The sequence below is a fragment of the Papilio polytes genome, unplaced genomic scaffold (assembly GCF_000836215.1).
Source record: "Papilio polytes unplaced genomic scaffold, Ppol_1.0 DF822178.1, whole genome shotgun sequence".
Lineage (NCBI taxonomy): Eukaryota > Metazoa > Arthropoda > Insecta > Lepidoptera > Papilionidae > Papilio > Papilio polytes.
The window spans coordinates 1,418,513-1,432,342 of NW_013527026.1; the positions used below are offsets into that span (position 1 = coordinate 1,418,513).

A 13,830-nucleotide genomic window follows, 5' to 3' on the forward strand; every position below is an offset into this window, starting at 1 on the left:
AATGGAAATGACGTAATTGATTGTTGATTGAATTTAATTTAAAACATTTACAGCCTGAGTGTTGTAGCATTTTTTTATATTTGTGTTCAATTTTATCATTCCGTTAAGAATTTAACCAGTATTAAAGGTGATATCAAAAGTATTTTTAAAATATAAGAGTTAAAAGCGTTAACATATGCGAGGAATTAATCGATAGTGTTTTATTTCTAAATTCTTGAAAAACCGAATTTGTATAATAAAAGAGATGGTCGTAACGTACAAATAATTAGTAAGTGTTGTAATTAGCATGGTTTTTAGTCATTTGTAAATTTAAATAAGCGACTGCTTTGTTTGTTAGGATTTGTAAAAATAATTTATAGTCATTCTCTAGTCGGTATTTGTAAGATTCTTTTTAATTTATGCTTTTATTTTACGTATTCTTCTATATAAAATTGCATAATTGTGTCGTTTAATTTTTTTTTAATAAATCAAAATTGTACATAATCCTAAACGTATCAGCAGAGGCCTAGTTAATTGTGTAATTAAATAGTATTGCTCTGATTTAAATATTAGGAATTTAAAATATTTTTCAATATTAGATTTAAAGATGTTTAATTACTAAGGATATTTTTGTAAATAAAATTTGTGTTTTTGGGTATGTATTTTGAAGTTGCAATAAACATTTTCAGTCAGTTGTTTGAATTCTTTAAAATAATTATTAAAATCTTGTTTTGAATCTAATTAAAAATTCATTCAGTCGTAAATCTGGCAAATTAATAAAAGGATAGCGCCATCTATGAAGTACAAAGTACACTAGCGTATCTTTACTTTAACAGTAATAAACTTCAGATTCCGAATAATAGATGGCGTTACAGGTTACGAAAATATTTTGGTTTTAAGAAGGTTCCAGAAATAAATTCCCGTAAAATAGTTTGTTTAAGCATTTTTTTAAATTGTAGACAAGTCAAGTTGAATAGCTAAATTTGAATCCAAAATGTTTGTAATCTTGAAAGGAAAAATAAACAAACCAATATTTATTGAAAAAATATTTCACAAAATAACCGCTCATAATTTATATCAATTTACCGAAATGAATTTTTATTACAAAATTATTGACAAAACTACTACAAGCAATGTATATTTACAAACGAGAGAGCATTACAATTGAAGATTCCATGCTTCACTTGCTGTACAATACCTTGGAGTTCTTTTAAGGCGTCTTTGTATTTCACTGCTGACGTCTTCTGGAAGTAATCTAAAACAGCATTATCACCTCTCATCGTATTACTGGCATGTACAAGGTCTTCTGTGTGGTCGATAGCGTCTTGTCTATTTGCCCATCTGGTAAGACGGCTATGAACCGCCACGTTGTTATGATATCCTTTGCATTCCTTTTCGAACCTCGCTCGGTAGTCATTCAGATTAGCTCTGCAATCATCTTGGTAGGTGTCCGGTTTACAGCTAACTAGTACGTCGTTCATAGGCTGTGGATAATTTAAATCAGTGTCAAGTAAGACTTTAAATGGATAAAGGTATACTTATACGAATATTAAACACTGCTTAGTAAACGCCTTGACATCTTAATCTTATGTTAGTATGTTACTAATATTATAAATGCGAAAGGTTAGATGGATGGATGTTTTTTAGAGTTTGTAGCCTAAACGGCTAAACAGATCTCTATGAAATTTGGCAAAGTAGAGATTAGTCTGGAAGAACACATTGGCTAGTCACTTTTTTTGATAATTCCACACGGACGCAGTCACGAGCAACAACTTGTCTGTTATAATGGCTTAAATGAAACTGGTAAATTAGATTCTCTTCACTTTAAATTAATTTTAACAGTTAAATTTTCTAGCTGTTATCGCAACTATTTTATAAAGTTGAAATGCAACTGTGGGAATGTCAGTGGGGCGTTGACTATAATCGTGATATTCAAGAGCTCGACTCAAGAGCGATGTGAATTTGCACTCGAGCACGTAGAGACGGTTTGAGATTTCAGTACGGATTTGCACCGTCCGCGCCCGCCACGCGTCTTCCGCCCACCAAAGTCCGGCCCTGGCAAAATCTCAGTGAAATCTCCACAGTCGGGGATTATTTGCACCGTTAAGTTAGTGAAATGTAAAGAAGTCTATTTTATTTAAAGACTTCGTGTCACTAAAATTGTAGTATAAAGATGATAGAGTTGGCAGTAGTGAAAAATTACATTGTTTCTTAACGTTCCTCAACATTTTGCATAACTGTAACTAATTGTAATGTTTTAAAACTTTTTTATTTATTGGTACATAACTTAAGTTGTCTACTATAAGACATAGATAATTTAGAAATTTAGAAAACATCGTGATGCAACCTGCACATATCGGCGAAGAAATTCAAAGATATGTGTGACGTCAACCAAACCGCAGTGGGCCAGCGTGGTTGACTATGGCCTAGTCACCCCTAACTTAGGGTAGGCTCCGAGTCCCTCGGTGGGGACATATAGTGAGCTGGTGATGATGATAATATAAGCTGTCTAAAATAATCGCTTTAATAAGGAATGAACTTAGAGCAAAAATTATATTGTTCAATGATGTTTCTTTAATCTAGCAAACGGATGAACAAGTTATTCATTATAATAATTCTAACGTGGACACTGCAATGAATATTAACCACAAACAACTATGAACATAAATTGTTATAATATAAACCCAAATAAACGTGATTGTGTTTAATTTAATAATCACTCTACCGCTATAAATATGGCTTATTGCGGTCAGGACGTGGCCCGTGGTCCATATAGTTTTATCACTATAATGTTTCAGCACGTTTGCGGTCTATTCATATTGCTGTATCATGCAATGACGTAGATGTAAAAAACCGGCACGAAGGCGTTTCCAGGTCTAAGATCAAGCCTTACCTGCATAAGATATAGTGTCTCCCGTGACATTATCTTCGTAAAGAATGAGACAACGATCTACGAATGTTCGAGCGATGGAAACCCACGATCATATATATAACTTCCCTACCGTATCCTACTCCGATAGGGTCCGCACAGCGAGTTCTCGTCCTTCCAAATAACTCTATGCGTCATCTCAGTCATCACTCCCTTCTTGATCATGTCACCTTTCACGCAATCCATACATGGTGCATGCGTTCGGTGGGGCCATGTGTGGTGGTAGGTAGGTATCCATACATCTCTTTCTACGTCTACCTCTACCGGTGTACACACTCATAAGTAATGTCCTTGTTACATGAGATTCATTCCTCCATACAAAGTCATACATATTTTGTATCATAATCGAAATATTAATTGAGTTGCGTGAATTGTGATATTAAAAAAAATGTGGACGTGTTTTTTCAGATGCGGATAGAAACATTTCTAATGGCATTTCCATAAATTAAGGTTACGGGTACTGCATCGATTGAATGCGAAATTCTATTGATATGTAACAATGGTTTAATTTGGTTTTAATACCGAACTATTGCGTAGCGTCGATGGGTTCATTACAGATAATTAAGGCATAACGTTCGCGGGCCGTAAGGGGCCGATTTAATCAGCGGTTGACTCCAATACAAAGTTAATTATACACGTTACCCGGTTAATTGAAGCAATGGAATTTAATGACGGGCTTCATTATCGCAAACCCAACATTTAATTATACATTACAAAACACTCATATTCTGTCAATAAATATAAAACTATTACAAGAAGAACGTTAGTTATGAGTGTGGAAAGGAACATCGGTAGAGATAGACCTAGAAAGAGATGGATGAATTGCGTGCCATTGGTGACATGATCAAGAAGGGAGTGATGACTGCGATGACATATGATAGACTTATTTGGAAGACAAAAACCTGTTGCGCCGACCTTACGGGAGTAGGATAAGGAGAATGTTGATTAATTCTTTCGGAAACCTGAATCGCTAAAACAAAGAAGCCTCTACCCATAGACATCCAGAATAGTTTATTCTGGATGTCTATGGGTAGAGGCTAGAGAGGTAGAGGAGAAGATTGCAAATGTCTACTTGTTACCAACAAGGAAAAGGATTCCCCCCTTTTAACCTTACCTCAATGGAAAATGAAAGTAAAAAGTATCTGGTCTTCGGAACTATATAGACAAGTAAAAAATAGGCACAGTTCAAGTGAATTCGACAATAGATTTTGTATTACGTCCTACCACTCTTACTAATACGAAGTTACCTGATCAATAACAGAGAGTACGCTATCAACAAGACCTCGGAACGGCCCCGCGATCGCCGCTGCCGTTTGCTTCAGCTGTTTCTCTGCTTTACGTCTGCCATCGGCGATAGCTCGTTCGTAGTTCGTGTCATTGGACGACAGGAAGTACGTCTTAGCTAACACATACAGCGATATGAAACGCTTCTGAGGTGAACAAGTGTCCGCTGTGGTTAGAGCTCTGTAGAGAATATTTGTAAATAAATGGCCATGAAATGTTTTAAATGTTCTTTTGTTTAATATTACATAGAACTGTTGCCGTGTTATTTTTTGACCACGATCGCAACTGATAGTTTATATGTGACCGAAAGTTACACACTAATTTAGAAGATACCTATTAATTTTGAAGGGCTTCACTTTAAATATAATTACAGCAGAATTGTTATTAAATAGAAATAATATACAAATGCATACCGTAAATAAATTGTATAGTTTAGAAACTTTTATTAATTAATTATTAATTAATATTATAAATGCGAAAGTTACGATGGATGTTTGTTAGAGTTTATAACCTAAACGGCTGAACGGATATCAATGAAATTTGGCATGAATGTAGAGGATAGTCTCGAAGAACATATACTTACTTAATTCTTCTTTAATTCCGCGCAGACGAGCCGCGGGCGAAAGCTAGTATTAAATAAATGTTATTGTAAATAACGTACTTACATACTGTCGTAAAAGAAGTTCAACATTTTTATGAGAACATTATTTGGTTGCCACTCGCTGTTCCTAAAGCCAGTAGTATCAGGGTTCGGGCAGTACGCCAGGCACGCTGTTGCGAGCGATAGTATCAACAAAACACGTCGCATGCTGTAAAAATAATCTTACATTTGGCTCCTACGTAAACTATCCTACGTTTCAAATACAAATTTCGCAAAACAAATCTTCATTAATAAGATTAATTACGACGCATCAAATTTGAACCTTACAACTCAGCTACAAAATTCAACTCCCTTAGGGTCAGCACACCAGGTTTTCGTCCTCCAAATAACTCTGTCATACGTCATCTCAGTCATCACTCCCTTCTTCATCATGTCACCGTTTACTCAATCTATCTCTTTCTAGGTCTACCTGTACCAGTTTCCTAATAACTGGAATTTGAACTATTAGATAAATGTTCGTGATATCTCATTTTTGTTAAAATAATGTTTCGAATGTCATTATTTAGCACACATAAAAAAATTTACGATTTAAAAAATCACGTACATATTTTTTTCACTTACGTAAATATTGAAGTGGAAATAAATTACCTTCAGCTATCTCTCCACTTTCAGGCAGCAAGTGTAAGCCGTCGTGAGTACGAAGTCTTTTATAACTTTAGTTTAATAGTTTTCTTTATTTTAAAGGTATAGACACACTGGCAACTACTAAAATAATATAAAACATGAAAGCCATATATAATTTAAATAAAAAAAAAAAACTTAAAATTGGTGCGTTCAGATATACAATTTCAATTACTTTAATTAGATTTGATTACATTAATTTTGTTGTGTTTCAGAAAAAAAAATCTCACACAGTTGGTACACAGCTTTAGTCTTATAATAAAAAAGAATTATAATATATATAAATCATTATAACACGATATTCAAATAAATATACAATAAAATTATATCATAATATGAAAAAATAACCAACAACAAATATTGTAATAAAAAAAGGCACGTTTACTTTTGATTCTTTTAGACTGCATTAGATTAATACGAAGAGTTCATATTTGTGGACATTTCAATTATTAAATTGGACAACATATTTGAAAATTGACTTACTAAATCTATGTTGATATTATAAAGAAATATCTTTTTGTATGTATTATGATCACTTTAAAACTACTGAGTCGATTGAAAAAGTCTTTCACCATTAGAAATATATTCCTTAGTAATATAGGCTGTTACCTGATTTAATTCCGCGGAGACGATTATGTATAAAAACATAACTTCTGGAACATTCAGCGAAAGGTAAACTGTTGCAGAAGTAACTTTCAACCGATATCTATTTGGCTAAGTTTCTCCACTTAAATTATCCAACGACAAAGAAAAGAATAACAAAGAATATAAAAAGACAGACAGGCCAAATGTACTAAATGTAAAATTTTCAAAGAATATGAAACAACAAAGAAAATAGAAAAACAAAAATATGCTCGTAAATTTTATACCACTATTGATCATAAAATAACTCATAAAGATATACGAACAGACGCAATAAACCAGAGGGCCGGATACTTCGTGAAACAAATGGACCGTCAGGATATATAACGGCCGCCATTGAATAAAACGTGTACTCAACTCCGGAACTACACTTTTTTATTACGCCCAATGGGTCAGATAAGTTTGACATTTGACACGATAAATCTCACTTCAAATGTCTGATACACTACCGTGTTGAATATTGCTAACTATTGCTCGCGACTTTGTCCACGTAGAATAAAAAAATCAGCCTTACTCAATGGTAACGTAGCTTTTTAATGGTGAAGGAATTTTTGATATCGACCCTGTAGTTTTAGAGTTATTTTAATACATACAAAAATACAATTTTTTCTCTGTATAGTATAAGTATAGACTAGCTGTTGCTCGCGCCTTTGTCCGTGTCCTTTTAATGGTGAAAGATTTTTTGATATCAGTCCAGTTTTTGAGTTATTTAAATATATACAAAAATAAAAATCTTTTCTCTTTATTGTATTAGTATAGATTTATAATAAAGGTAACGTAGTCGTGTAACGTGGACAAGATAGACCGAAAGTTGTAGAACTGCGTCGGATACCTGGGGACCGATGAAGCCATTAATAAGGGAGCCCTAAGTCTAACAGTTAACGACCACGGATTTAACGGATGGATGGTTGTATATATGAATTTATAATGAGCCATACCTGTTATGTCTTTTGTTGGTGTCGTAAATTTTTCCATTATCTACAATATTCATTTTACACACGATATCCTGAAAGAGAAATATTTAGAACCACAGCTGTAGACTGTGCGCCTACCTGAAACTAACCTCTCGCACAACGGTTTAGTCTTGCTTTGATTCCTGTAGGTTTATATGGAGGTACACTACTCGATTTTTAGTCGTGCAACTAAACAGTTGAATTGGCTGCGAAACAATCGACAATCGCACATCGGTGGAGCGCTAGTTTAATCAAAGGCGTGCGCCTGTTCTCAATGTTAATAAATTCCATAATAGCCTAACAAAACATATAAGTATGCATAGTTATTTATGAAAACAGAATCTTATTCAGTGTGTGTTAATTTAATCTGGTACAGTTGTCTGAGCTCATCCAGTTGTTGACCGACGGAATGAGATATCCGCCCGCACCTGCGTCGAGTTGCGTCGAGCGTGTATTTCCTTTTTCCCCCGTCTTTGATCAAGTGCCATGTTGTTAGACAAACATTGCAGGGATTTATAACATTTATTTGAGTATAGAATTAAATTCGTTGTTTTTTTTTACAGGACATAGTAACTAATTAATTTTAAACTATAGTGGTTTTTATGATTGTAAGATACGGATTTATTAGCCTCGACTACCCTATTGTGATAAGAAACTAGTAAAGTATCATACGAACAATATTATAGTAACTATTTACTCATTTCGAACATGTAGAGTAAGTTTGTATTCATGTTAATTTTTAGTTGGCACTAAATTTCTTTGCATTATTATGGCTGAAAATACATTGTTCCTACAACTATAACTCAAATAAAATAACTTTTAGAACCATATGAATTACTTTAACTCATTACATTTATCAGCTTTAAGACTTACGAAGTCTGGCCTACTTGATAATCTCGAAGCGAAGCGACAAGTGAAAACGCAATTAATTGTAATTACTTAAACACAAAGAGGTGGGCGGTTTCAAATGGAAAATCGATGGTCGCAAGCCGCGGGTGACGTAAACCTCGTTAATTTTGTTACGGAAACTGTATTTCTCAAGTTCCCAGACCGTACCTAATTTATTACATGTTACACACAGGTTTACCTTTACGGGAACATGAGTTTCACAACTTTATAATAAGTTACGTTCCAAAGTATGGTATGTTTACTTACTTTACATTTTATACTGCTTTATTCTCATTACAAAATGAAGTATTGGAGGCTTACTTTGACTAAACTATCGCACAACTATTGTACGATTGTTGATTGTTTGGCAATCAACTGTTTAGTTGTACAACTAAAAATCGAGTAGTGTAACCTCCATATAAGCTTATCGGAATCAAAACGAGACTAAACAGTTGTACGATATATTAGTTTCAGGTATACTCACGTATACCAAGTCTACATAATATCTATTTATGTTTATAAAACTGCGTTGAATTCTGTAAAACAAAGAATATACAAAAATATAAATACTTCTTACTTAAACACACAGAGATTTTGTTAGACTACATATAATCTAAAATGTGTATTATATCCAATCAGGAAAATATTTTGAAAGTCTTAAAAAATATTAACCTAAGCCGTAATCTTCTAATCTCTGAATTAAATTACGTGTTGACTCTTACTTAAGCGCTTTAATGCCGGTAATAAATTAAGAAGACTTCGAGAAAATCATTACAAATGTAAGAGGAATTAGATTTAAGTAAAATATTATTAACCTGCGCCTTCTGGCTTTTCATTTTGTATTGCTACCAAATTACTTTTGATTTTTATTAGAGACTAGCTGTTTCCGTGCGATTTCATCAGCATAAAATTATTTTAATGTTTACATGTGTCAAATTGTCAATTGCAAATGTCAAAACGACATGTCATGACAAGACTTGGCAATCTTGCTTCCTTGATGTTGGCAGCAACTTATGGTCTCTTTCCCACATTAGGGTTTTTATCCAAAACATTTACCCCTAAGTTTAATGACGTGAAAATATATTGCCTAAAGTGTGACGCAAGTGTAAGGCTTTTTATTAAAAAGATAATTATTCAAAAACATGCTGTAATTTCAGACATCTTAGGCAACAAAGAAGTGTGTTTTACGGTTTACTATAATAGTATAGAAGGAGAAGCTAGTTCGTGCGATGATAAAACTGGTTCTACCAATATTAATGTACGAGTATGACGTTGTATTGTAATTCAAATAAACCTATTTGAAAAACAATAACAAATATACATTCAGAAGCGTTACTTTTGAAATACTATAGTTGATTTGAGTGCGTTTTGCATTCAGTACGTAATTAAATTTCAATCAACTTTAGTCAAATGCAAATTCGTCGCCGGGATGGCTGAATAAACGTGCCGATTGCAGTGAAACAACATCGTCGGCTTTTACTGTACCGTTACTGTGCCAAATGCTTCTGTTTTATTCCATTTTAAAAAACATAAATACATTTAAATGATCTTACGGCTAAGTTATTTTTCGAAAAAATTTTTATCTCATAGATGTAAGCGTTTAAAAATAAGTTTTTGAATACTTTGTGAGAGAGAACCTTCCGTAGTAATCGCTTCTGATTTCATAATTTGAGATTCTTCTATATGAAAATTCATGCTATCAGCCCCTTTTCTTACCGAGTGTCTGTACATTATCTACTACTCTACCATACACCATTATCAGCCGTCATATCTGAATTCTACCTTCTTACGCATAAACCCTTTACACAATCCATCCATACTATCTGTGGTCTTTTGTAGCCATCCCTAAATGTATAAAAATTTAAGGATTAAACATACATGTCAGTAGTTTTCTTATTTCTAAACAGAAACTAAAGCTGTGAATATGAAATACGCGATAGTTTCTCTATATTTTAAATTTAAATCTAGCGACAGTTTCTCTGACAAATTGTGAATTTTCCGTAAAGAGTATTTCCTGAACAAACTAGTTCTTAACTTAAAAGCGCAGCTGTCGCCTAGATTTCGTTGCACGGACGAATACTGGTGTTGTTTTTAATTAAAATAATTTAAACCTGTTTTTATGTTTTACATTTTAGTATCTGAAACTAAAATTAATGTTGTAATGTGTACATTTTTTTGTACCTAGAAAATAGATAACTCTACACTTTTACATAGGTATTTCCGGCTCGAAGGACCACCACCAGGACCAGGATATTGGATGGAATGTTGGATATTAAAATATAATTAAATAAGATTAGATGAAAATATACGACCTGGCGAGACGCCGTAGAGCTGGGCCTGCGCGAGCTATAGTCGATCGACTGGCCGGCGACGACGCAGGACAGACGACGCTGGTGCTCCCTCGTGTCGGAGGCCGAGACCCACTTTGGGTCGCTGCGCCAACGCAGTAAGTATGATGAAAATAAATTTGCAGGTAAGTAAAATCAAGTCTTTAAAAATGTATAAATGTGAAATGTGTAAAATGTAAAAGAACAATAACAGGAAAAAGTCCAGGGGCCTCGGAACTAGTATGTACATATGTAAAATTAAATCAAGTAATTTGCTTGCCATTTTTTTTAATTAGGAAGAAAGTGAGGTTAGATTTGTTGAAATATTAGAAAATGATTTAAAGTTAGTACATGCAAAGTAATCTTGTTTAACAGTTGAACAGTTCAGTAAATTCAAGATGCACGAGGAAACGTACATCTGCGTCTATAGTTAGTTACGCTCTGTGACCTTTGAACTGTATGTTAATATTAAGTTAATATCAGAGTGGTAGTGCCCGCTTTAACATATTAGCACGAATGGGCCGGCACGCCCGGTGTAATACCACGACCACAAAGAAGACAGGCGTCAAATGGAAGCATTGCCGTGTTTCGTTTGATGAGTGTGGTGCCGGAGGCCTAATTTAAGTCTCTTTCTCTTTACCACCCTTTTCTTATAAGGAGAGGTTGAGAAGGGAAAGTGGATTTGACGGAGGAGGAGATGCATAGGAAGGGGAAATGTCCTCTTCATGTCCATCCTCTCCTCTTAAGATAAGTGTGGAAAGGGAAAGGGACTAAAATTAGGCCTCCGGCACCACACTCATCAGACGAAACGCGGAATTGCTTCCACTTCACGCCTGTTTTCTGTGTGGTCGTGGTATTTCACCGTGCGAGCCAGCCCATTCGTGCGAAGATGTTAAAGCGGGCTCTACCGCTGTTATTTTACTTATTAATAAAGAGTATCAAGAACGTTCCGTTTCATTCTTTTTTTTTTAAATATCAAGAATATTCGGTCTTCCAGTAACGCTGACCCTTAAGTTCTTAACTCTTAAAGTTAAGAATTCTTCGCGGGTATCAAGATAACCCTTGTTCCAGTAACTTTGTTAACTTCCCTGTTAACTTACAAAAGTCACATCTAACTTGGATTGAATATTGTAAGGGTTGATAATAAATAAAATAAAGTTCATTACAATACCGCTTCCTGAATTAAAATTATATCTGAATACAATTTTATTGAGAAAAATTTAATTTGCAACAGTTCCTTTGTTCAAAATAGTTTTAGCTGTGAAACTAAAATGGCACTAATTCCTTGCTAAATTTTAATGTTGATCATGTAAATATTACGTAATATTAAAAAAATAAATGACATATAGACATTGTAATGTTTTATAAATGGCAACAGCGAAAACTTCAATTTAAAATAATAAAAGACCATTTTCTTTTTACAGAGATGTTCAAAGCTGTGTAATTGAAGAATTCGCATTCTCTAAAGGGGAGGGAAAAAAAACTGTCGTTTAGATCAAATTACACTAATTAGGTTGACCCTTCAAACTCGTTTCTCTTTATAGCCCTTAGCTTTTACAAAGTTTAGGGCCGGAGAATGCTATTGAAGGGCCTTATAATATAATAAGGATTGAGGCTGGTGTTTTACAAAAGACATCCCTTTCTTTTTGTTACGTAAATTACACTTCTTATTATTAATATTTTGTAAAAATTGTTATTATATTTCATAAGTATTGTCTAAATATTCAGTGGAATTTAACTTTGCTGCAATTTTTATAAAAGGTTGTTATTTTCTTGTCTTACAGAAACAATGTTCTTTTTATAAACAACATTAATTATTTTGTAAATCCTTAAGAGTTTTAATAAAGTTTTCTTGTATTGTCGTGTACACAAAAGTATGAACAATTTAAATTAAGATAAACAAAACACAGTTGTAGGTAAAGTTATGGTTAGTTAAGAAAATATCAGAATTAAAATGAAAATTAACAAAACGTACTAAGAAGCATAAGTTTATCTATACTAATATTATAAAGAGGAAAGATTTGTATTTTTGTATGTATTGAAATAACTCAAAAACTATTGGGCCGATTTTAAAAATTCTTTCGCCATTAGAAAGGTATCTGTGAATAATATAGGCTATATTTTTCATTATTTTTAAATTTCACGCGGGCGAAGTCGCGAGCAACAGCTAGTTTATTATATAAAAAGTTTCCTAAATAAAATATACCACAAACCATACATTTATTTAAAGAAAATAGTAAACATATTAAATTTACGACTACAGGCGTCGACTTCCGTAAATGCTAAGAAACAAACCACTAAGCACGTAGAAGCGATATATTATTCTGCTACAAATGCCTTACTAAGAGTAACCGAACACAGCATTTTACTGAGTTACATAAGGTCGTTAAAAATATTAATTTAGATTTTATAAAGCTGCTGTATATTTTGAAAACATTAACTACAATACTAATTAAAATAAACATCGACTATTCATCTATTAGCCTTTGGATTTTGTTCATAAAACCTTGTTTATTTAATCTATATCTATACTATTATAATAAAGCGTAAACACACACTTCTTTGTTGCCTAAGATGTCAGCAATTACAGCACATTTTTGAATAAATCTTTTTTTTAATAAAAAGCCCTACACTCACGTCACACTTTAGGCTATATATTTTCACGCCATTAAACTTAGGGGGTACATATTTTGGATAAAAAATCATAATGTGGGAAAGAGACCATAAGTTGCTGCCAACATCAAGGGAGCAAGTTTGCCATCGTCATGTCATTTTGACATTTGCAATTAAAATTTTGACAAAGGTAAAGAATAAAATAAAGTTTTTATAATTTCATGCGGATGAAGCCGCACGCGAACAGCTAGTTTAACAATAAATAGACTACCTATCTAAACTCTAATATTGTTTAACCGGACTATTTTCCTAGCTAATTAGTGTAATACGAATTTTCTTTTATTATTGACGTTTACTTCTTTGTCTTTATTTAAATAAATATTTATACAACAAACGAGAAAATGTTTCGATCTCTGAGGTTAAAAAATACAAGTACATTTTAATGTAATCTAGTTATCATACTAATATTATAAATGCGAAAGTTTAGATAGATGGATGGATGGATGGATGTTTGTTAGAGTTTGTAGCCTAAACGGCTAAACGGATTTCGATGAAATTTGGTATGGATGTAGAGGATAGTCTGGAAAAACACATAGACCACTTAGTTTTTTTTTAATTCCACGCGGACAGAGTCGCGGGCGAAAGCTAGTTAAATTATATTTCCAATTCTAGAATATCGTGATTTTGATATAAAAGCGTCTTCATAAATCATTCCAATCTCTCATTTCATTTCTTTAAATATAAATTTGACATCTTTTTCAAATCGGATTTGCCGACATTCAAAGCGTTTTGAATAAAAATTTTCTTTTGTAATCGACGTTCATTTCGTATTTTCAAATGTTTTTCATTAAAATTGATTCTTGTAAATATAAATCACAATGTGATTAAAGAGATTTTACGGTACAGTTTAATTTATGCATTTAAAATCTCTTA

The 13,830-nt window shown here is 33.1% G+C and overlaps 1 protein-coding gene across 3 annotated transcripts in view; it reads right to left on the minus strand.

Annotated features, from left to right (window-relative positions):
* Positions 1-1,052: 1,052 nt before the first annotated feature.
* The window catches only part of LOC106106767, a 54,586-nt gene continuing 41,808 nt past the window's right edge, over positions 1,053-13,830 (minus strand). Inside the window, exons 3-8 of one of the 3 annotated variants that reach the window (XM_013287421.1) lie at positions 10,270-10,390; positions 7,055-7,122; positions 5,442-5,555; positions 4,858-5,001; positions 4,156-4,372; positions 1,053-1,463 (exon numbers count right to left, since the gene is read on the minus strand). In XM_013287421.1, the coding sequence (XP_013142875.1) occupies positions 1,104-1,463; positions 4,156-4,372; positions 4,858-5,000 (720 nt within the window). In that variant the 5' untranslated portion in view covers position 5,001; positions 5,442-5,555; positions 7,055-7,122; positions 10,270-10,390 and the 3' untranslated portion in view covers positions 1,053-1,103. Of the gene's footprint in view, positions 1,464-4,155; positions 4,373-4,857; positions 5,002-5,441; positions 5,559-7,054; positions 7,264-10,269; positions 10,391-13,830 lie in introns of those variants that run through there. The other 2 variants (XM_013287420.1, XM_013287422.1) reach the window with 2 other exon arrangements.